At 41.2% G+C, this 21664-nt stretch overlaps 1 protein-coding gene across 3 annotated transcripts in view; it reads right to left on the minus strand.

Moving 5' to 3' along the window:
• ZFAND3 (zinc finger AN1-type containing 3) overlaps nucleotides 1-21664 on the minus strand; it is a 275627-nt gene that overhangs the window by 50170 nt on the left and 203793 nt on the right. For all 3 annotated transcript variants that reach the window (XM_034764817.1, XM_034764815.1, XM_034764816.1), the window contains one exon: nucleotides 13564-13734. In XM_034764817.1, the coding sequence (XP_034620708.1) occupies nucleotides 13564-13734 (171 nt within the window). The remainder of the gene's footprint in view (nucleotides 1-13563; nucleotides 13735-21664) is intronic.

A 21664-nucleotide genomic window follows, 5' to 3' on the forward strand; every position in this document is an offset into this window, starting at 1 on the left:
CAAGGGGAAAAAACTTGTAGAGAAAGGCTCCAGACCCAGCTGGATAAATAACCACCTCAAAAAGGTTATTAGGCATAAGCAGAGAGTCTATTGGGAATGGAAAAAGGGGATGATCAGCAAATAAAGCTACATTGTGGAGGTTAGAAAAGTTAGGAATAAAGTGAGAATTGCTATAAGGCAAGCTGGATAAAAAAAGAATAAGGATGGATGACGTTGGGCAGCTATGCAATGAGGTTTGGGAAGGAGATTAAAGATAATCTAGATATAGCCCCAAAACTAAATAAATACTTTGCCTCGGATTTCAATAAAGATGAGAATATGGAAAATGTGCATGAAGGCAGAATGGCTAATGGAAATGAGTGTCTGGAAATGGAAATTACCACAAGTGAGGTGGAAGAAAAACTTAAAGAGCTTTAATACAACTCAGATCAGGGGACCGGATAATTTCCATCCCAGAAAACTGAAAGAACTGGAACGTGAGATTGCTAGTCTGATAGCCAGGATCTGTAATAAATCTGTCTATTTGGTGACCTGTACTTAAGAAAGGGGGAAAAAGTGATCCGGGCAATTACAAACCTGTTAGTGTGATCTCAGTAATATGCAAGGGTTTATATCAAATGGTGAAGGAAAACATGGAGATAAATGGTAAAGGGGATATAATGCAACATAGGTTTACTGGAAGTAGATCATGACAGTTATTTGAGAAAATAACTGATTTTTTAGATAAGGGAGTGCAGTAGATCTAATATACTTGGACTTCAGTAAAGCATTTGACAAGATACCACATGGGAAATTATTAGGCGAATTAGGGAAGGTGGAGATCAGTACAAGAATTGTAAGGTGGATAAGGAACTAACTAAAGGGGAGAAGGTAATTGGGTTGTACTGAAAGGTCAATTATTAGACTGGAGGGAGATTACTAGTGAAGTTCCCCAAGGATAGGTCTAGGGACCAATCTTAATCAATATTTTTTATTAATGATCTTGGCACAAAAAGTAGGAGCGTGCTAATGAAATTTGCTGATACAAAAGTTGGGAGCATTGTCAATACAGAGGACGATTGGATGATCTGGATAACCTTGAAGACTGGAGTGACACAAATGGGATGAAATTCAATAGTACAAAGTGCAAGGTCAGGCATTTAGGTCCAGTAGGAGTTTCTGCTACACACTGGGGACTCATCAGTTGGAAGTAACAGAGGAGGAGAGAGACCTGAGTAGGTGGGTCGATCGCAGGATGACTATAATCACCCCTGTGCTGTGGCTATGAAAAAGGCTAATGCAATGAGGCATTTCAAGTATTAATGCTATTGTACAAGGCACTAGTAAAACCACATTTGGAATATTGTGTACAATTCTGGTCATCCATGTTAAAGAAAGTTGAATTCAAACTGAAATAGGTGCAGAGAAGAGTTATGAGAATAATCAGGGGAATGGAGACCCTTTCTTATGAAAGGGCCTTGGAAGAACTTGGCTTGTTTAGCCTAGAAAAAAGAAGGCTGAGCGGGGATCTTATTGCTCTCTATATATACATTAGGTGGTAAATACCAGGAAGAATGGAGAGCTATTGAAGCTAAAGGACAATGTTAGCCCAAGAACAAATGGGTATAAACTGGCCATGAACAAATTAAGGCTGGAATTTAGAAGAAGGTTTCTAACCCCCAAAGGGGTGAGGTTCTGGAACAGCCCCCAAAAGGAGTTGTGGGGGCAAACAACTTCGTTTTGAGAGAGAACAGGTCAAATTCATGAGTGCAATTGTATGACAGGTTTGCTTGTGATGGAAGGGAGCAACAGTCCTGGGGCTCACTTCTGGTTTATTTCTTACGTTCCTAAAAGCTCATCTTTCGGGGTTTCAGGTGGCCACCCCAGCAGGGGGTCATGAAGAGATTTATCCCATAATACATTGGGGGGATTTTTTAAAAATCTCCTTGTGAAACACTGGGGAGGGCCAGGGCACCAAGCATTCTCTTTCTTAGATGTGCTTGGCAGGCTGGTTCTTGCTAACATGCTCAGCGCTTAACTGATCACAGTATGTGGGGTTGGGAAGGAATTTTTCCCCAGGTCAGATTGGGGGGAACCCTGGGGGCTTTTTGCCTTCCTCTGCAGCATGTGGGTGCAGGTCTACCAGACCACCCTGGCATGTATATCGCACTTATTTATTACCCTAGCATTGTGGGGCCCTTGGGCACTGGTACACCTTGATCCCTCCTATTCTCTGCCTGGGGCACGTAATAGTTTAGTTTCCTGGGGGCTCTAATTGTGGTTGTTGGGTTTATTGTGTGGGTGCTGGATGGTGTTGGTGGTTTGTGCTATACAGGTGGTCAATCTAGTGGTCCTGGTTGTCCTTAAAGTCTATGCCTGAATTGGTAGTGCTCTAATATTCCAGGGGTCTGTGCCCCATATAGAGGAGCTATCACTATGTGCCAAAGGTTTTGAGTAACAGCCTGAATTCTTTAAAATCTCTCTCTTCAGAAAGGTCAAGTAGATGGGATACAGCCACCTGTGCATCTGTGCTGGGGCATTAAGTGTAAGGATTCTTCGGTGTAGAACATTTCATACTCTGCAATGACTCTGGTTTAGTATTCCTACTTCTCAAAGTCTCTGCACACCAAGTTAATCTCTACTAATACACTCCTCCTAAAAGTTGAGGATTTAATTAAAAGCCAAAGTGTATCCAATAATTTAATTAAAACAAGCAAGCAATACTAGGTGATCTGATAAAGTATGTGTACTTTTTTCAACCCAATGAAAGTGAAAGTCAGATAAGGCTATTAAAGAGCCAGAATAAATCATGACAAGATTCCATGCTGAGGCACCAAGCAAGCTGCATAAATCCAGGGCATTTATCTGGCTCCGTGTATTTTGACCTCAACCCTTCACATGCCTATCAGGACTCCAGTGCTTTAACTTGCAACACGTTTTCTCAATTAGATTATTTATACCCTGGATTTAAATAGCTCTGTACAGCTGTTGCTGTAAATTGATTAATCCCCTGACGATAGTCAGAGATGCTGACCAAACCATTTGAGACCAAAAGCTCTAAATTTAGGCTGAAAACTCAATGTGAACTATTTTATATTCTGTTCCCTTTTCCCACTTAGGGGACTCCAAGTGCCCCTTAGGTTTTCCCTCCTGCCTCCTACTACAGGGATTCATGTCATAGTAACCTCTTTTTTTCTGGCAGAAGGCAGCTGGATGGAGTTCCATTCAGAAGCCCACTTGTGCTGGAAAGGTATGCAAAAAGAGCAGTAGAGTGATGTAAGGTTACTATCTTCCCCTCCCTGGGGAGCAAGCTGAGTTTACACAGTACTTCCAACCCTTGCTGGTTCAGGATGTGACCGATAAGACCAAGATCACATACATGCCTGAGCCCAAACTCTTAACCTCCCTGCTCAGCTATGGCTCGCAGGGCTTCTCGGCTCCTGGCACCCTATCAGCCTTAGTGGACTGACAAGGAGCTGAGAGTCTAGAAGCCCCAGGGAGCCACGGCTGAGCCAGAAGCCTCAGAGTTTAGGATCAGGGCTCCCAGCTCTGTGGCAGGGAGCCTGGAAGCTCTCATTTTTCAGACAAGGCAAGTGAGACAGACTGAGTAAGTGACACCTAAAGCCACAAAAGGATCCAGTGTCAGAGTTGAAATTAGAAGGTCTCACCTACCTTTCCTATGTTCAAGCTCACTACATTACCTCTCCTGCTGAGTAGGTAAAATATAAGTAATGGCCTTTTTTTTGAAAACCAAAATCATATTATCTTTTAGTCTATGTGCATACTCCCTATATCCTACCTCAATTACGCCAATACTACTGTGAGAAGAGCCCAAAAACAGGCCATCAGAAAGATGTTTGCTTTTCTACTGTGGCAGCATACCACAAGAAATTTGCACCAAGCTGCATATATGATTTATCCGTTTGGGGCTAAACACACATTCTTCTAGCCCAGTGTTTAAATGGGTAATCCAGATTTCACATTCCCATTCTGATAGACAACAAAAGTGACAGTCTATGAAGCAAAAAGTGGACAGATTCATAATCACATGAAGCATGCCAAAAGCAAAACTGATGTGCATTCTTTTTTTGGTTGGTTGGTTTTTGTTTTTGTTGTTTCTAAAAGGGGTAGTGTACCTGTATGTGCACTCTACTTTCCTGGCTTTTATAACCCTACCACTCTAAAACCACAAGTCAATGATCATCCTTCCAGCCGAGGACTGGACAGACTTTAACCTGCCAGTGCCACACAGAAATAAGGTTGCACTTGAATGACAAAGTACATTAAGTTTTTGCCATCAGACACTGAATTTGGGAGTCACCACTGAATCTCTACCCTGGCAGTGCAGAGAACTCATTACTCTTCAGGCTAGTTTACATTCTGGTTTTATATATCAGAATACAATACACCGCTACCTCGATATAATGTGACCTGATATATCTGAATTTGTGTTGTAACACAGTAAAGCAGTGCTCCGGGGGGCGGGGCTGCACACTCTGGTGGATCAAAGCAAGTTCAATATAACGCGGTTTCACCTATAATGCGGTAAGATTGTTTGGCTCCCGAGGACAGCGTTATATCGAGGTAGAGGTGTACCTGCTGTATTGTCCAAAGTACACTAGAAAAATCATTGTTTAAACACAGTGAAATCATTGTAACTCAGGCATATTGTAAAAGATATTTTCTCTCCTCTGTGAAGTCAGAAAAAACATGTTATAACCATGGGAAGGGGCCACGTTGTACCTAGATACTGATTATAACAAAGGTCCTAACAGTTATAACATGTATTTTCTGGCCACAACGGTGAGAAAACTACTTCTATATGACTGCTCTGCAACATTGTTTCAAAATAGTGCTTACTCATGGTTACTGTTAAACATAGATGGGGCCTTAAATGAAAGGTTTTCATATTTCTTCCCTCCCTGTGCCCCATTTTAAGGCTAGGTTCTGGATTGACAGTCAGGGAGACTAAAGGCACCTATTGACAGAAAAGATATTGGACAGGCAACAGCAGTACACGTCTGAGGGACCACCACGAGGGGTTAAAGGGAAGCTCAGTCTCAGTGGCCCTTTCAGTCACAGCTTCTGCAGGGACTGCGAACAGAATGCCAATGACAGACACTTGTTATGGGGGGAGGAAGGGTTTGGGATAGGAACATGTATGTCCACTAGGAACTGAACACAGAGCACTAATTCATTTCACAGGGACCACGGAACAGCCAGCAGATGGTACTAATTTTTCTGTAACTGCTGACCAAGGCTGGATTTGAAATGGTGAAAGAGGGGAAATCCCATTACTGCCAATCCCCTAAGCCATCCTCGTAAGTCTTACAAGAGATTTTTAGTACAGAGGAGAGAAGCTCAGCTCACAGTGATTTTACACCACTCCAGAAAGCCACTGTAAATCTAACACTGTTAACAAAGACCTTGACAGGCTTTTAAGGTTTGACTTTAAAAATCAAGTGATACCAGGAATCAATTTTTAGTGACTAAACAGTTTACTAGCTGTAAATATTCATCTGCTGTGTGGAGAAATACGGTCATAAAATTAAGCAATATTTTCTATGCAAACAGCTTCTATGATTTAGACTATTATAATTTCAATGTATTTTTGAAAATGTGTACAGCTTCAGTTAATGGCCACATATCTTATCAAATCATTAATGTAAAGCCTGGAAAAAGGAAGAACTCTCAACTTGATGTTGCCATTTTCAGTGTCTCTAATTTTAGTCAACAAGTTTGCTCATGGTTGGCAACCTTGCTCACACCACTCCTTCGGAATCAGCAGTTCGATTTGCAAAGCAAACATGACCCACTGCTCAATTCTGTGTTGCTTACACTCTTGGCAGAAAGCTTATATTAAAATACACTTTAGGAGATAAGGTTCCTAACGTAATAGCTGATCTACTTGCCCACTGAACCAGATATTAAGTAACAGTATTTTTATGCAATCATTATCCATCATGGGAAACTAAACTATTCAAGGATTCACACAATGCTAGAATCATCTGTCTGAACACATGCCTGGTGTAATTGGCTTCTAGAAAGGTTTCATAGGAAACTGGTGTTACTCCGATATTGTTGATTTAAAGGTTATCCAGTCAGAGAGGCACAGAATGAGAATTCATTTTCGAATTTCGCCTCCTCACTGAAGCCTGCAAAGTGCATTGGCAATTAACAATTCCTATCACTTCTCCCAGTTCACTGTGAGAGAAGGCTCAGAACTCGTCTTACAAATTGCTCTTTTGAAGATCAAAGGGAAGCGGAATTTGTCTGTGTGCGCTCTGGATGAGATTGTAATTTAATGGAATTTTCAGAGAAAGCTTGGCAGTGTGTTCATATGACAGCCCCAGGGTAGAGGATTCAGGGGAGCTCTGTAACTCTTCCCTTCTGAGCGCCTTCCTTGCCTTTAATTGGCACCTCATTAGAAATTAATGAAAATGACATCCTCTGTTCTTCCTGCTTTAGGCACAGAGTGCTACAAAAAGGCCCATCACAATTCATAACACATTCAATTTATATAGCAATGGCTCTTAAGCATTATTTATGAGCTGTGAATTTCTTGTCAGCAGTTAATAAGCTGTACAGAGGGAAAGGGGAATGAAAAAAAGATTGTGAATATATAAAAACTATCTTTCTACAGCTGAGAAATAATGTGTTTGAGCTTAAAGCATGTTTATTGGGATTCCCTTCTCAGTCGTAAATTGTTTTCTCCCCTCTCCCACCCCTAAAGCACTGTTAAATTTGTCTGAAGTTCCATGTAGTGTCAATGAAATGGGATCCATGGTGATGCCTGTCTATCTGAGAGGCAGTGGGAGCAATGGAGCAGTTCGCAGATGCCTCTCAAGGTATATAGGGCATGTCTGACCCCAGTTCTCTGAAGTGCAGTGTCCTGCAGGACAGTGATTACACCTGGAGAGGTGTAACAGCCTTGAAGCATCATATGTTAGGACTTGGAAACTGTAAAACTATGGTGTAAGCTCTGGATATCTATTTCAGATGACACTGGTAAGCAAGGCCACATAAGCTCTAAGCTAATGCAAAAACTGCATTTTACAAGCATTTGTAAATCACCAGAAACTGCTGAAAGTAAAGCCATGCATTGTTCAGAATGTAAACATCTCAATGTTATTCTGAAAGCGTAAGTTCCTGAGTATGGGAAGACTGCGAAGGACACACATTTGTGAAATCTGCACTGGGTAATGGGTTGCAGAGGGGTTTGCTTAGCAGACAGCATTATCTAATGAGCTTCTAGACAGTCATTTAGTGGATGATATATTCAGAAATAGGCACTGCTCGCTTCAGAACTTCGGGGTAGATAGGGAAAGATCACTGCATATACAGCTCATCTGATTGCTCACTGCATGCCTGATAATAGCAGGAAGAATTGCATCAGATCTTGCATGCAAACAAGTCTGCTGGAGGCAGCATACCCAACTTGATGAACCAACGGCCAAATCAAATATTACAAATCCTCTCCCTAGCACATGGGTTATCAGAGTGGAAATGCAGTAACTACAAAAGAAAAAGCACAGGCACCTTGTTTTGGAGGAGCTGTCTCTTGAGGGTTCATTGTTAATGCTACCCTTCCAGAGAAAAAGCAGACTTTTGAGAGAATTTTCTTTTAAAATAATATTAGCAACAAAAGAAACACCCACATTGAAAGAAAAGGCATGCATATTCCAGTTACCTCTCGATCATATTTAGTGTTAATTCTAGGGCAGGGGCAGGTGACTTTATGGGAAAAAGACAACTTGTAAATGTTGAAGAGACGTTAAGCTGTCTTTGGAGACTGTACCCTTGCTGCCTCTTTTGGAATAGTTGTTTTGACAGCTGGCACAGTATCACAAGCTGTGGAAATAAAATGGAGAGTCCCAAATCTGAAAACTACGGCTCTGGAGCAGAGACAAATGATCCTGTTACCTCGTTTTTGATCATTTGGTACATGGATTGACTTTGAAAGCAACAAGTCTGTTACTTTGCTTGTGAAAGAGTTCTGTGTAGAGTGCTTCTTAAAGTCTTGAACTGACCATGGCCCAACGTTACAGAATTAAATTCAACAGAAAGTTGTCATCCAAACCAGTTTCCCATTAGCTGAGCAATGGAAGGCCCTTTCTTTCCATCTCCCAACTCATGTGACTGTGAAAAGAACTTCCACTCAAGGAAGCAAGAGAAAATGTTCTCTTCAGGAACTGAGTTAACTTTCCAAAAGAAAACAATGAGGATATTCTTCTCTTGAATTGGTGTGGTTCATTGCAGAGTTAGAGCAAAACACAGCTTGTCATAACAGCTTACTGATAACTCCTAATTTGCTTCTTAAGACTTGTAGAATATTTGTTGCTTCCCCTGTGTTCACAAGGCACATCCCACAAAGCCACATAGTATTCCTATGATATGGTTATTCTACAGATTTTTCTATTTTAATCAATGTCCTATATGTACAAGGTTCCCTTTCCACTAGCGGTGTTATCCAGTGCACTTCCTCGAATGGCAGTAGCTTATTAGGACTAGTGTCAAGGTTACAAAAATTAGTGGAATGCATTGCCAAGGAGTGAGATAATTTTCCAGTGGCTTTTAACTCAGGCAACAAGCCAATGTGCAATCTCAGACAATGCAACTGTTCTGGTCAGTGACCAAAGGAGCCTATATTGATTTTAATCGCTATTCCAGATGGATTTGTGTGCGATTACATACAATCATGAGATTCATGCAATAAATTCCCTTTCGTCTGCTGCTGAGAAGAATTGCACTGTTTGTACTTTTGATCACCTTGCTTGCTTTCTGACAAATATTACCATGAAAACTATGTTTGAAATTAAAAAACTTTGAGGAGCTTCCAAAAACACTTTTTCCTTCACCTCAAATAAGAATGAAGGATCCAAAGATTTAAGGTTACACTGGCAAAGGCTCCAGAACTCTCATTAGTTTTGGACCAGTGTCAAGTTTAAGGTTTTGTATCCTGCAAACCCCTCTAAGGACATACATTTATTTTATCCTAGTTGAAAGTTTGTATTCCCGGCTTTCCAGTGAAACACCCAGCATCTATTTCTAGTTGTGACTGCTTGCAAAATGGCAACCTTAAATCATGACTTCTTGAGTTATACAACATCTTAAACAATTAGAGTTTTAAAATATTTGTTTTATTTTTTCTACTACCCTAGCTTGGTTCATCCTGACTAAGGCAACCTGACTTTAGAGGTAAAAGGATAGACAAATAATAATAAACTCAGCTAGAACATTTTCTAAAATCAGCTTCTCTAATTGTGACAGATTACATGTTGATGAGTGAAAGTATAGAGGTTTATCAGTTTGGGGTGATCCGCATAAGTTGCTGGGGACTTATTTGTAATGTGTCCATCCCAAACTCATACAAATCGAACTTTTATGCTAACACATCACGTATGTGCAATTTATTTATAATACATACACATTAAATAAAATATTATGATTGCATCGTTAAAGCCAGGCAATGTACCAGCTGAGCTTCCTGCAGTACTGTTTGTTTGACCACAGTGCACACACAGTATTAGTATTCGTTATTCCTGTTTCTCTCACTGATTGCATAGACCAAATGTATTTATGTTATTAATAGTATATCCTGTAAATTGCATAGGATGTGCCACATGGCTGCACGGAATCTAACTTTTCATTTCCTGGCTTATTCTACAAGAACAATTTGGCCCCAAATTTAGGTTTTGTAAACAAGCTTTTATTAACCCTAAATCTAGTAGAAACATTTGCAAACAGTTACATATATCTAGTTGAAACCATTAAAAACCCAGTCTGTATTATTAGGGCCCTACCAAATTCACAGTCATAGGATTTTAAAAATCATAAATTTCATGATTTCAGCTATTTAAATCTGAAATTTCACAGTGTTCTAACTGTAGGGCTCCTGACCCAAAAAGGGAGCTGTGCGGGGGTCACAAGGTTATTGTAGGTGAGGTTGCTGTACTGCTACCCTTCTGCGCTGCTGCTGGCGGCAGTGCTGCCTTCAAAGCTGGGCAGCTGGAGAGCGGTGGCTGCTGGCTGGAAGCCCAGCTCTGAAGGCAGCGCCGCTGCCAGCAGCAGTGCAGAAGTAAGGATGGCACGGTATGGTATTACCACCCTTACTTCTGCACTGCTCCTGGCGGGGCGCTGCCTTCAGAGCTGGGTGCCTGGTTAACAGACGCCGCTCTCCGGTTACCCAGTTCTGAAGGCAGTGCAGAAATAAGGGTGGCAATACTGTGATCCCCTTAAAATAACTTTGAGACTCCCCTTCAACTCCCTTTTGGGTCAGGACCTCCAACTTGAGGAACACTGGTCTCCCCCATGAAATCTGTATAATATAGGGTAAAAGCACACAAGACCAGATTTCACGGGGGGAGACCAGATTTCATGGTCCATAACACATTTTTCATGGCCGTGAATTTGGTAGGGCCCTAAGTATTATGGTGCTACTTCATGAGAACCTGAAAGGATCTCCCTAGTGTGGATGTAATTATACCAGTATAGCTGTTCCCATACAGAACAGTGAATAAGCTATGCATAAAGCACTATAAAACGGGTATAATTGTGTCTACACTCAGGGTTGTGCCAATGTAACGGTTTCAGTAAAAAAATACATCCCTATCTGAAATAGTTATACTGGTACAAAATCTGTACGTAGACCAGGCCTTTAATTTAAATACTTTTCAATTTTAATAACATGAAGCTACTAACAACTAAGGGAAGGAGCTTTTTTTTGAAAAAATACAATTTTTAACTTAATTGTCGCTTATGTTGCAATTTTTTGTGATTATTTTGGCATCTAATTGCCACTTTTGTTTAACCAGACAGTGCAAAGACCCTTAGACCATGGCTCTCAATCTTTCCAGACTTCTGTACCTCTGTACCCCTTTCAGCAGTCTGATGGGTCTTGCGTACCCCCAAGTTTCACCTCACTGAAAAACTACTTGCTTACAAAATCAGACATCAAAATACAAGTGTCATAGCACACTATTACTGAAAAGTTGCTTACTTTCTCATTTTTACCATATGATTATAAAATAAATCAACTGGAATATAAATATTGCACTTACATTTCAGTGTATAGTATAGAGCAATATAAACAAGTCACTGTCCATATGAAATTTTAGTTTGTACTGACTTTGCTAGTGCTTTTTATGTAGCCTGTAGCAAAACTAGGCAAAGATCTAGGTGAGTTGATGTACCCCCTGGAAGACCTCAGCATACTCCCAGAGGTATACTGCCACTGGTTAAGAACCACTGGCTTAGACAATAAAATCTTTACCACTGAGACATACATAGTGGGGGAGGTGTGCATTTTCACATTTGCAGTTGCTACTGTTTGGATGGAAATACTTTTCTACTCAGGGCCGGCTCTAGGCACCAGCGAAGGAAGCAGGTGCTTGGGGCGGCCAATGGAAGGGGGTGGCACGTCCCTCTCAGCGCGAAGGACCCGCCGCCGAATTGCTGCTGAAGAATGAAGCGGTGCGGTAGAGCTGCCACCGATGGCGGCTTTATCTTTTTTTTTTTCCCCCCCCGCTTCGCCGCTTGGGGCAGCAAAAAAGCTGGAGCCAGTCCTGTTTCTACTAAACTAGCAATGATAGGGCAACAGTATATGGATTGCCAATGTGATGGCTTTATCTTCATATGAGAACTTATTTTTAAATGGAAGTTTAGAATTTGCAGAATACAGCAAAAATTGCTGATACTAAAATTACACAATCCACTTATTTTTATACTTGCAAAATTCTCTTAACCTTGATGTTAGGGAGGATTTTTCTGTGTGTATTTCAGGCAGGCATTTACGAACTCCCTCATTCAAATTCTGACAAACGCAGCCTAAGAGCTGTAGCTTCTGCATCCATCATGTTGGGAAGAGAAAATGTACCAAGCTATGTCACAGAGAGCAGAGCTGCAGTAGTTTGCTGAAAATCTCACCAGATGCCTTACTGTGTATGTCCAGAACTGAGTTTTCAACCAGCTTCCATTAAAGCCTCTACACCACAACTTTTGATTGTATAAGCAGTTAGTGGTTTGTCTGATTCTCCACATAGTTTCTGTACACATCTATGGTTAATATCCAATACCAGGGAGTTAAACAAGTTTCATCCTTACCAGAGTTCTAGGCCGTACATGGTTGTCTTTGTAGCTCTTATTTTCAGGAGACATTTCATATTGAAGATAGAACCCCCTAACTATGCCTGCATAACCAGTTTGGACAATACTTCCTCTCAGTTCTATGTAGTAGGACATCCCAGAGTGCATTGGTCCACATGCCACAGGTGTCGTGTTTGCAAGTCCTCTGAGCACTCAATTACTGTATTGAGGCATCATGAAAAAAGTAGACAGACGTCACCAAATGTATGAACATCAACAGGATTAGGCAGTGTGGTATGCAGGAAGCACAAACTCGGTTGATACATGGTTGTGTCGTGAAAAAAATTACTATTCAAATAAAAGTACCATGTGTTTGTTGTAACCAAGTCTACTGAGTGTATTGCAAATTGTTTACAACAAATACAGTTGTATTTGTATGGATGAGACATTAATTTCTCCCATGGGGTATGTCTACACTACCTGCCAAATCGGCGGGTAGCGATTGATCTATCAGGGATCCATTTATCACGTGTAGTGTAGACGTGAGAAATCGATCCCCGATCGCTCCCCCGTCGACTGCTGAACTCCGGCTCGGCGAGAGGCGGAAGCAAAGTCGACAGGGGAGCCGCGGCCGTCGATCCCGCGCCGCGAGGACGCGAAGTAAGTAATCTTAATTCAGTCTAAGATACATCGACTTCAGCTACGCTATTCTTGTAGCTGAAGTTGCGTATCTTAGATCGATTCCCTCCCTCCCCCAGTGTAGATGAGGCCATGGTGTCTACCACATTCATCACTTTTCCAAAAGAACCCTTTTACATGTAATAATACAAGTTCCAAAGTCCAATAGTTTTAGAGCAGTCTGAATGAGACAAGTTGGTGGTCAGCATAGGCAATAGCATCTCTCCCCTCCCCCACAAAAAAAAAAATTTCAAATAGCTGAACAATTTCCTCAACTTATGGAAAAGTCTCCTTTGGGTTGACATCAAGCATAGAAACGTTCAGCGCAAAGGAAAGGGGTGGTTTTTTGGAACGTTACAGACCCATCTAAAGATAGGATTCTTATACAGGGAGAAAGGACTGTCTTGTAATTTACATATAGGACAGAGGAAGACCTGTGTTTCTGCTCCAGGTTCTGCAGCAGACTTTTGTGTGATCTTCAGCAAGTCAACTGACCTTCTCTGTGCTTCAAGCTTCTTCAGCTATAAAGTGGGCATAACATTCATCCACCTCACAGGGAGTTATGAAGCTACATTCATTTATGCGTGTTAAATGGTTTGAGATCCTTTGGTAGAAGGCTCTACATAATGACAGAGCATTAGTGGAAATTTATCTGACAGCATTAACTGTAACTTTTGCCACCAGCGAAAGCTAGATCCTCTCTCTCAAATTTATCTTTAAAAGGTCTGAATATGACTGCTACATTTTCCCATCCATGCAACGGTACCTAATGTCATTCTATTAGAAAGCTTAATTTTAACAGTAAAGACAACCAGTACTTACCACAGCGACATGATCCCAGTTCCTGCTGTACTAGCTCCAGTTTTGTTTGGCACTGGAAGCACCTGCGTCTGCTCTTCTGTTTGGATCGACTGGTTTCCTCGGGCCTGTCATTACTGTCCTCCAGTAGCCGTGGCCGTTTCACAGGAGAAGCCTCGCTCTCTGACTGTGAATCTGTAATATTCAGAACAAACATTTGGAGGAAAATGTTAGAATCTCCTTTTTGAGGTCCTGTTCTAGAAAGATTAACTATTACTTTCATCTGAGGTCACTTGCAAGCAGTATGTTCCTTCCTGCTCTATTGCATATATACATTCTTCAACAGTCAAAACAGGCATCAACTAAGGGAGCAATTATCTTTGTTCCCTAAAAGGACCCCTCCTGGCACACAATACTGAATATGAAATGAACTAGATAACTCCTCCCCGGCCACGGCTTAGTTGTGCAGTCACATGTAGTGCGCACACCATCCTAAAAAATTGCAAGCTTCATTTTTCATCTCATTTAGTTTCTTCTACATGACTTTATTCCCCCTATACACAAACCAACAGAACAAGGCTTCTGATGAAAGACAACTGAAAGTGAGTTCAGCCTATTTCCTGGCTGGATAGAACAGAGGCTTTAAGGCACAGTGTGCTAGCTATAGCTCTGAAAACTGAAAGCGGAATACAAAAGCATCATACTGTGCCTCCCTTTCTCTACAAGAATAACAATCTAAATGTAAATGATTACACATCACCAAGATAAATTAAACCCATGGATGCTATAGATTCAAAGCACTCCTGGATTTTTTCTTTAAATAGGCACGACACTACTTCCATTAATAACCTTACTTATATACATTTCCTCTTCTAAGAAATTGTGTGGGGGAAAGAAAATAAAATGCGCTACTCTTAGAGGATGTAAATCAGCAGATGCTGCAATTGTTAGTGTATCTATCGTAAGAATAAGAAGCTAATTAATTGTCTGCACGTGACATTTTGTCATATCACAGCAATTGGCACTATAGAAAAGTCCAAGATGAATGGCTCCCACCTTCAAACCTGCCATCTCCGTGTGGGATGCTCTTCACAATACCAACTTCCTTCAGGCTAAAAAGGTTAGGTAAGCATTTTTTTCAGGTGAGAGAGTGCAAGAGAAACTGTTGGGAGTTCAAGATTCAGAGAGAACAGGCGTTCCCAGAAACCACGGTCGCCCAATATTGTCAGATTTGGAGGTAACCCCCCCCCCAGGCCTAGAAACAAAATAATATATAAAACAAAAATCAAATCTTCTTCCATTTCATTTCTGCAACCACATTCCCCCTTGATTCAACATCCACTTTCTCAGAAGTTAACCTTTCCCTGCATAGGAAAAAAAGGCTTTTGTTTCCAAAAAGGTACATTAAGTGGACAATATTTTGAAGAACAACTCTGCTGTAACAAACGGGGGAAGGGGGGAAACCCTAACTCAACAGTGCTGTTGCAGCAGAACCAAGTCTTAATCATTTCCTGAAAGTGGGTTTGTCCCATCTACACTACAAATCAAACTGTCTGCAGTACTATTTCAAGGAGATCCACTGTTGAAAGCCAGCATCGAAATGGGTCAATATCCTAGTGTAGGATGGGGTCTGAGAAAAATCCATGTTACTGTAGCGACACCAATTGTAAAAACATACATTCAGCAATACAGAATAAACATGCCTTCCTGGCAGGACCCTGGCTTTCTAAACAGCTTTATTTTAAAATGCCATTGCGGGTTCACTATGATGATGGAAAATGTGTTTAATTTGTGTGAGCTGAACCAATTTTTAAAATAAAGTTTTCATCAGCAAGAATATTTTTAGGACCAAATTCAATGGCCAGTGCTTTGCCAGAACACTCTGTAAAGGGGGTGAGGAAGCAAATCATTACACAAGTAGCAAAGCCACTGCACAGGATTAGCACAGCAGCGTAAACAGTTATTCACACCCTTGTTATTTTCCATATTGATTACTAGTAACCTCCTCTTTGGTTTACTTGATATCCATATTGAACCTCTTCCGCGCCGATCTGTCCAAAATGCATTAGCCAATGTTATCTCATCTAATTAGACCATCTCACCCCACTTCTAACTTGCACCAATGACTTCCCATCTTGTCCACCACATACAATTTAAACTACTCTACTTTCTTGCCCTCAAATGCAGCTGTGTGTAGTATCCATAGGTGCCTGCCTCTTATACCAGTATACAGGGGACCTACAGCTCATTCATATCCCACCAAAAGATTCACTTCTGTGAGGCCCACAAATGAAACAACTTATTACATTTAAATAAGTTTACCTAAAGCGATTCCTTCTGGATTTCTAAATGCATCTGTTTTTCTGTATCAGTCTTTTAAATCCGTTTTGTACAGATGGCTGGTGCTTAAGTTATAAATAAATAAATATAGGACTGTAGTAACATGACAGAATCTAGCAGGGAAGAGGGAGAAACGGATGATTACTCGTGGGGAAATTCTGCACCATTGTGCATGCGCAGAATTTATATTCCCCGCAGATTTTGTTGTTTTTCTGCAGAAAAATGACTGACGGGGAAGCAAAGGGAAGCCACAAGAGCAGTCATGAGACCCTTCCCAGGAGTATGTTTTGGGTGCCCAGGGCAGCTGGCAGAGAGGTAAATCATTGTGGGGTGGGGGTTGGGACTGGGGAAGACCCAGCTGGTGGCACCTACCCTGTGCCAGGTTCAGCTGGGCTGAGGAGGACGAGACTTCCTCTTCCCCTGCATGGCATCCAAGACCAGGTCAGACCCACCCCCAGATTTCTCCCACAGCTGCCGGAAGCTCTGCAAACTCCCCCCGCCACACCCTCCCCTCCCCCGCTTCTTGCACCCATCGCTCCTCAGCTGCAGGAGGAGGGATCCCTGTACAGGGAGCTCATTCCCCATCTGCCCAATCCCCATGCATGTAGACCCCCTCATATGCAGACTCCCGCTGAGCCTCACCGCCCCACACTCAGAAATCCCCCCCCCCGATGAGCCCCACTCCCCCTGCATCTGGATCACCCCGACAGGGGATGGGTGGGAGCGGCACAGTGATCTCCCATCTCTGTGCAGCCAGTGGCCTGTGCTCCCCAGTGCCATGCTGAAGCCTCCGCATGAATTTGACAAATAAAATCTGCAGAATTTTGCAGAATTTTAAAATATTGTGTGCAGAATTTTTAATTTTTTTTTTGGCACAGAATACCCTCAGGAGTAGATGGATCTTTGTAGTTATGGATCCACTGGCACCATTTTACCTCAAACCACCTCTATGCAGCAATACAGAAGAAGTTCCATGACAAAGGCTCTTTGAACAGGCTTCAAGAATCCTGACTAAGCCAGACTCCTGAGCAGCAGACCTGCATCAGTTCCACTGCCTTCACTATACCTAACAACATTAGGCTGGGCATACTGGATTCTGAGGGTAACATACACCTGACGTGCTAGGAGTACTCCTTTCCACAGAACAGTAGCCCAAATAATGAAGTCTACGACAGTACACCTCTTCACTGCTAAGCAGTTGGGGGTAACAGGAACCATACCACCTGCCACCTACTCATCACTCAGAGCAACATTCGACACTGCCGTTCCCAAACGGTTAACTTCACACATATCTTTGTGCTGAAAAAAATAAGCCATTCTGGTTCTTCTCAACAGTCAATTTTGCATTTTAAATTAAGTTAATGGAACAAACAGTGGCCTACTGGATTATTATGAAGTCTTCATGAGAAATTCAAATCCACGTGCCAAGCAGTGTCTAATTTAGTTAATATAGCCAAAACCTGTGGATACGCTCCCTCTAAATTAGATAAACAGCTGCCCAGGGTCAGGCTTGCAACTGTATAATTAACTACATCCAAATATTAAATTACACATTTCCTGTTGATTAATAAATGACTAATCAAATATATAGATAAGATGGCTCAAATAGAAATGAGAGAAGATTTAGAAATATAGCCTTTTAGATGCCTGTATCTTACTGGCTTGCTTGGTTTAAACACTATTTTGTTAGCATACAGAGAGGTTGCTTAGCCTAATTTTAAAGGACAGTAGCCCGTTGCTCAGTTATCTCATTACTTAGAAATTATATTTAGTATTACATGCTCAAATACTGTACAAAAACTAACTAGCCCTCATGACAAAATGCAATGCAGGGAAGCACTATCCCCACTTTATGGATATAACCTGCTTTCAGGTGCTGATATGTTCTTACAAAACAAGGTGGCATGTGACCAACAGACAAGGGTGGTTTAAAAAAAAGAGTAAGTTTTCATGTTCATTTTGGAGGTCACTTTGTTTCTACTTCTAACACAGTCTGGTGGAGAAAGGGAGAAGAGAGTTTTCTGTTTCTTAATTGCAGGTGTAAGAATACAAAGCCTTATTCTCGTGAAGGAAGGAAAAATTAAATAATTGAGCCATCTACAGAGTAACATCACTCTGTCCTCCATTTTCACTAACTGCAACTCCACATTTAGAGATGGGAAATTTGGATTTTTCTAATCTACCTCTTCTAAGGATGCAGATTTTTCTAATTGTAGCTTCTCTGTCAAACTCATTTGAAAGTGAGAGAAGATTGGTAATTTAGTAGAGCAAGTTTTAAATTGGAGAGTTGAGTAGAACAAATAGAGCAATGTTCTTAAAAATTCTGTTTTGTCTCTGACAGAAACTCACAGTTGTTCCTGACTGTCACAGTTCTTGTCTTCATTACTCATGTTCTCCTGCTCGTAATTTCCAAATAAATCGTGCCCGGACTGTCAGAACTGAATCCCAGTCTTCCAGTCACTCTCCTACCACAGCAGAGTTTGCAGCCTGCACACACATGGCTTCACTAACAATCACTGTGGCTCTTTCTTGACATTGCCAGGGGACTGTGAGGCCAGCAGAGAGATGAGTGCTTGGAAAATGTAGAGGATGGGGGAAGAGAAGGAAAAGAAGTAGGAAAGAAAGGAAATCCCTTCCCTTGCTGCTTGCTTTCAAGAAAGAAATGAATCTGTTTAATCTCTAGCTTCATGGCAGCTTTTGAGGCACTCAATCAGGTTTGTTCTGAACCCATCCCATTCTGACAGATTGACATTTATGATTCCAACAGCCTGTGCAAACATCAGTAAGAGCAATAATTAAAGAACCCTCACACATCACGGCCATCTCTCCTCAGACCATTTAAAAAGGAGCATAAGCTGTTAAAACCTCTGTCCACAAAGAGCCCCACATAGTCACAGGTAAAAAACACAACAGAGACTTTGAGAAATATAGGCAGTTTTTTTAGCTAGTCTGTTTTAAGGCGAGGGATTATCATTCTCCTGATATGCTGAACTACACAATAGGAATGTCTAAGAGGAAACAGCCTAATTACCTGATTTTTACTATTGCATTTGCCAGAATTTTTTTCTTTAAATAAACCGTATCGTATATTTCAAGTGAAGTTAAAGTTAACGCATCTGTTTGAAATAGTATTTGCTTGTTTGCTGCAGCAATGGAAGTTCAACAGTTCAAGGAGATTGGAACATAGCAAAATTTGTAGCCATTTCCCCCCAACAATCCCCCCAACCCCTACTCCCCTTTGATATGTATTATGACAACAATTAATTATTTTGAAACACTGGTAATTACATTGTGGATGATGTTGCCCCCACACAACCAGAATATGCATTTTGAAAGTGGGTCAGATATCCTGGTGTTCAACTCCTTGGTATTGTCCATTTCAGTAAGGAACCAATTTACTTTTTATTTCCCTGGATTTCTATAGGACATATTTTCAGGGGTTTTCCCCATAGAGTTCAGGTGTCCACGTCAGAGTCCTGTGGGTCCTCTCCTATTTTTCTCCCTACAGGATCCACATCATCCTGGTTGAGACGCAGATGGAATTCCTTTGAGAACCCATCAGGCCTGCTTCTATTATGGTAGGGCAAGTTAAAATGACAATTCTAGATGGAGAGGTCACTTAACCAATATGGGGCACTCCTCTTCATTTGGATTGAATTTACCATATCTACATAACATTTATATTAGGTTGCCTTCACTGCCTACACAAAGTAGAAAGGCTGAATGATGACCCTTCAGGTATTTGCAAAACAGATGGTTGTCACAAACATAGAATTCTGACACCCCCCCTCCCCAAAAAAGGGGGCATTTTCTGTTAGACACAAACAACAAATTGAACAATGGCTGTAGAGAAACAGAAAGTTAGAAACAAATGAGTAACGGCCTTTTATTACACTTCTGTCCCCCTCGCCAACAGCTTATTTGCATGTGACTGATGGGCCTTTTTAAAAGTAATCCGACGCAGAACTACTACATCACACACCATGTCAAACGAATTTAGTGTTTAACAATCGCCCAGTCTGAGGTTTTTTTCCAAGATTTTACCAAACTAGCTATCTTTGGTTCTTGTTTTGGGGTCTTCACAGATTCCTTAATCATAATTGTTCTCTGGTATTTTGACCTAGCACTCTAGATACAGTTTTATCTGGTATAAGTTTTATCTGTGGTATCTGAACACCTTCCATATTAAATTGCCCATCCAAAAGTCCCACCATAACATAAAATTAGCCTGACAACTCCTATTTTATGCAACTTCTTTCAGTCTTTCTAGGCTGTAGCTCATAAACCCATAGCCACAACACATTTCCTTACTAACATTTAATGAGAAGTCCTGCTGTGATAACTGGGCCTACAAATTTACCCTATTCATGAGCTCAATTGTGAAAAGTGAGTGAAAGTTCATAAAGTGTCATAATAACCTATAATCATAAATGTTGATGAGAAAAGTTGGAAAAGGGAGACAAAAACTGAATTAGTACAAACAAAAAGGCCTCCCGATATAACTCCAGGAGTGTTAAGATTATGCCTGGTAAATGAGAAAAGCACGGGACTGGAAGACAGTGAACCAAAATTAGAATTAATTGATGGACAAAATAATGTTGCACCCATCAGTCCCTTTTGGGATTCTTAAAAAGAAAATACTTTTTGTGGGACATTAGTGGAGATGAAACAAAGGGGGATAACTGCTGACTGAAAAGAAGGGGAGAGGAGCAAGTTTTACCATCATGGCTGCCAGCCTACCTCTTCCCGGGACCCCGGGATTCACTATGGCACAGCAATGCTTTTGTCATCCTCATCCTAAGAGGTGTCCTGACTAGAGTCTGCCCAAGAGGACATCACCACCTCCAGTGGCTCTGGCTAAATCCTGAATACCATCTGTCTTGTGATTGACAAACACACACCTATCCCCTTTGTGTGTGTCTTTCCTTCCCTACCGTATTTCTTCTCTTTCCTGTTCCTCTCATTTTTTAACTCCTGTTTAATAAAAGTCAGGTTTAGGCTGCCAAGACTGTTGTATTTTGCAACACTGCTGTGTGCCTGTGACCAGAGAGGCAGCTAAAAAGCTATGTGCTAAACAGCCCAATGCTGGTATAAGTTTGTCAGTTCTTGGAGTGACTGGTAAGACCATGTGCTGTGTCTTGTTTTTCCAGCAGAGTCTGCAAGTGACAGTCAACACCAGAGACGAAAGCTGCATTGTGTGTGTGTGTGTGTGTGTGTGATATCAAACTTTAACAGCAGCAGCTGTGACAGCTCCAAGCCTATCTCACCTAACTTCTCTTTTCCCCAAAAGGACAGTTATTACAATCTTTCATACCATCTAAGAGACTGTCAGACAAGGGGGAGCGCTGCCTTTTCTTTAAAAAAACACCTCTCTCCAGCTAACGGAAAAGGGAACAAGGGATCCTGTTAAAATGAAAGCCTGATTTAATACTTTACATTTCAAATGCTTTAATTGTTTTTCCTTCTTTTCTGTATCTTTAATAAATGGTTAAAGTAAATTTTTAATGGTGTGGTTGTCATGGTACTAAGTAGGCTGAGGTCTCTGTATACCAAACCCCAAACCTTATTTAGCACTGTTTAATGTTGGACAGTGACAGGTGTGTTAACATCTTTGACACCTTTGGCCCATATATTCCATCTACATTAATACAACAGTCCAATTTCCCATCCTGTTAAGTATTTGTTTTCTGATGTTACTACAGTGTTCTAGCATTATTAGTCACATCAATATCTGTTTATAACCTTTTTGCTCTAGAACTTTGAGAACTTGATTAGGGTTTTTTGG

This window comes from Trachemys scripta, chromosome 3 (genome assembly GCF_013100865.1).
Source record: "Trachemys scripta elegans isolate TJP31775 chromosome 3, CAS_Tse_1.0, whole genome shotgun sequence".
NCBI lineage: Eukaryota > Metazoa > Chordata > Testudines > Emydidae > Trachemys > Trachemys scripta.